This window comes from Portunus trituberculatus, chromosome 17 (genome assembly GCF_017591435.1).
Source record: "Portunus trituberculatus isolate SZX2019 chromosome 17, ASM1759143v1, whole genome shotgun sequence".
Taxonomy (NCBI): Eukaryota; Metazoa; Arthropoda; class Malacostraca; order Decapoda; family Portunidae; genus Portunus; species Portunus trituberculatus.
The window spans coordinates 3850001-3852500 of NC_059271.1; the positions used below are offsets into that span (position 1 = coordinate 3850001).

Consider the following 2500-nt stretch of genomic DNA (forward strand, 5'->3'; position numbering starts at 1 on the left):
AGCATACACTGAGCTCACGGGGCCTGTGTGGTGGTATCTGGTGGGATAATAGATAAGTTTGCAAAAAGCTTGTTTATAAAAGTGATGTGTGTGTGTGTGTTTCACTGTTTGATCTGCTGCAGTCTCTGACGAGACAGCCAGACGTTACCCTACGGAACGAGCTAGGAGCTCATTATTTCCGATCTTCGGATAGGCCTGAGACCAGACACACACCACACACCGGGACAACAAGGTCACTCCTCGATTTACACCCCGTACCTAATCACTGTTAGGTGAACAGGGGCTACACGTGAAAGGAGACACACCCAAATATCTCCACCCGGCCGGGGAATCGAACCCCGGTCCTCTGGCTTGTGAAGCTTGTGTGTGTGTGTGTGTGTGTGTGTGTGTGTGTGTGTGTAATCATCAAGAGTTTTCGTAACGCTATGCTTCTCAGGTGAACGTTCAGAAAATGTTATTGAGAGAGAGAGAGAGAGAGAGAGAGAGAGAGAGAGAGAGAGAGAGAGAGAGAGAGAGAATTTTCAAAAGAGAGCGCTGCTCAAACTCTGCCCGTGTTCTGCTAGATGAAGTTCACTATGGGACGGACAGACAGGATGGTACAACACTCGTTGTAATGAAGGATTTCCATATAAACTGTATCATGTCTGTCTCTGGCAAGTGTCCAGTACATTTTTATACTTGAACTTTTTGGTGATTTCTGCTATCAACTGTTAATTAGATAAACTTTGAAACATTTGGACTTCTACTGTTACCTTCATCTTGTATTGAATTTTGTAGTCATAGAAAAGAAAAAATGCGGTGCAAATACTGCGTGGCACGTGATGCACGCGCGAGCGCGCGCACACACACACACACACACACACACACACACACACACACACACACACACACACACACCCGGTAGCTCAGGGGTTAGAGCGCTGGCTTCACAAGCCAGAGGACCGGGGTTCGATTTCCCGGTCGGGTGGAGATACTTGGGTGTGTCTCCTTTCACGTGAAGCCCCTGTTCACCTAGCAGTGAGTAGGTACGGGATGTAAATCGAGGAGTTGTGACCTTGTTGTCCCGGTGTGTGTTGTGTGCCTGGTCTCAGGCCTATCCGAAGATCGGAAATAATGAGCTCTGAGCTCGTTCCGTAGGGTAACGTCTGGCTGTCTCGTCAGAGACTGCAGCAGATCAAACAGTGAAACACACACCGCGTAGTGTAGTGGTTAGCACGCTCGACTCACAATCGAGAGGCCCAGGTTCGAGTCCCAGTAAGCGGCGAGGCAAATGGGCAAACCTCTTAATGTGTGGCCCCTGTTCACCTAGCAGTAAATAGGTACGGGATGTAACTCGAGGGGTTGTGGCCTCGCTTTCCCGGTGTGTGGAGTGTGTTGTGGTCTCAGTCCTACCCGAAGATCGGTCTATGAGCTCTGAGCTCGCTCCGTAATGGGGAAGACTGGCTGGGTGACCAGCAGACGACCGAGGTGAATTACACACACTCACACACACACACACACACACACACACACACACACACACACACACACACACACACACACACACACACACACACACACACACTTTTACAGAGAGAATTAAGAGACATGTGGAAATTTCGGAAGGAAGATCTTACTTGCGAGGAGATCCGTCACAACCCCAGTAATTTGCCAGCCACGTCATGTCTGAGTAGAAGCTGTGTATCGGGATCTGGCGAGCATTCACTCTTGCCCTGAGATAGTAAAAAAAAAAAAAAATGCTGAAAACTATACTCCAATTAGCTGTTAAATTTTAGACTTAATGATAAATGCGTAATATGTATTTATTCCCATACTTCCATGTTCTTGAATTAATTTGAATGAAATACAGTTGCACGACAAATAATTTCAGTTTACGAAAATCAATGCTGTTGTGATAAATGAAAGATAAAATTTGAGTGTTGATAGTTGTATGTGAGAACGAACATCTTGCACAGGCACCGTCTGATTTTCCTTTTGGTCGTGCGCCACCGTGCTTCCCATTCTGCAGCATGTGAGAAACGTCGAGCAAATTAGTGGTCTTTAAGTACGGTCAACAGTATGGGACACGTGTTACCGGTTAGGGCAAGACGATCACCGAGCTAATCTTATTCCTGTAATTTTCGTTCTTGAGAGTCCTGTCTCCGTGAACTAGATAACCAAAGACAGCCACACACAGACAGCATACGTACGTACATGGCTCGGTGACTGAAGGAGATGGGGGCCATGGATGGGGGAGCCGAGATGACTTTCTGAGTGCCTGTGTACACGACATCCACCCCCCAGTCATCCATGAAGAAGGGTACCCCCCCTAAGGAAGCCACGGCGTCAACAGCAAGCAGTGTATTGTACCTTCAAAAAGCAACAGCAATATTTTTAGTAACATAGTATATTTGAGATTTATGCATTGATTGTCGCGTCTTCATCTTTTGCCGTTTCCCTCTAAGGCACTTGGAGTCTTCCTTTATCCTTACATGAAACATGAATATTATCATCTTTACAT

At 46.6% G+C, this 2500-nt stretch overlaps 1 protein-coding gene across 5 annotated transcripts in view; it reads right to left on the reverse strand.

Annotated features, from left to right (window-relative positions):
• Positions 1-2500, reverse strand: part of LOC123505118 (alanine--glyoxylate aminotransferase-like) — a 90132-nt gene that overhangs the window by 2780 nt on the left and 84852 nt on the right. For 4 of the 5 annotated variants that reach the window (XM_045256187.1, XM_045256189.1, XM_045256188.1 and 1 more), the window contains 3 exons: positions 2194-2349; positions 1617-1712; positions 1-37 (listed from right to left, as the gene is read on the reverse strand). The exon at positions 1-37 is cut by the window's left edge and continues 212 nt beyond it. In XM_045256187.1, the coding sequence (XP_045112122.1) occupies positions 1-37; positions 1617-1712; positions 2194-2349 (289 nt within the window). The remainder of the gene's footprint in view (positions 38-1616; positions 1713-2193; positions 2350-2500) is intronic. The other variant, XM_045256191.1, reaches the window with a different exon arrangement.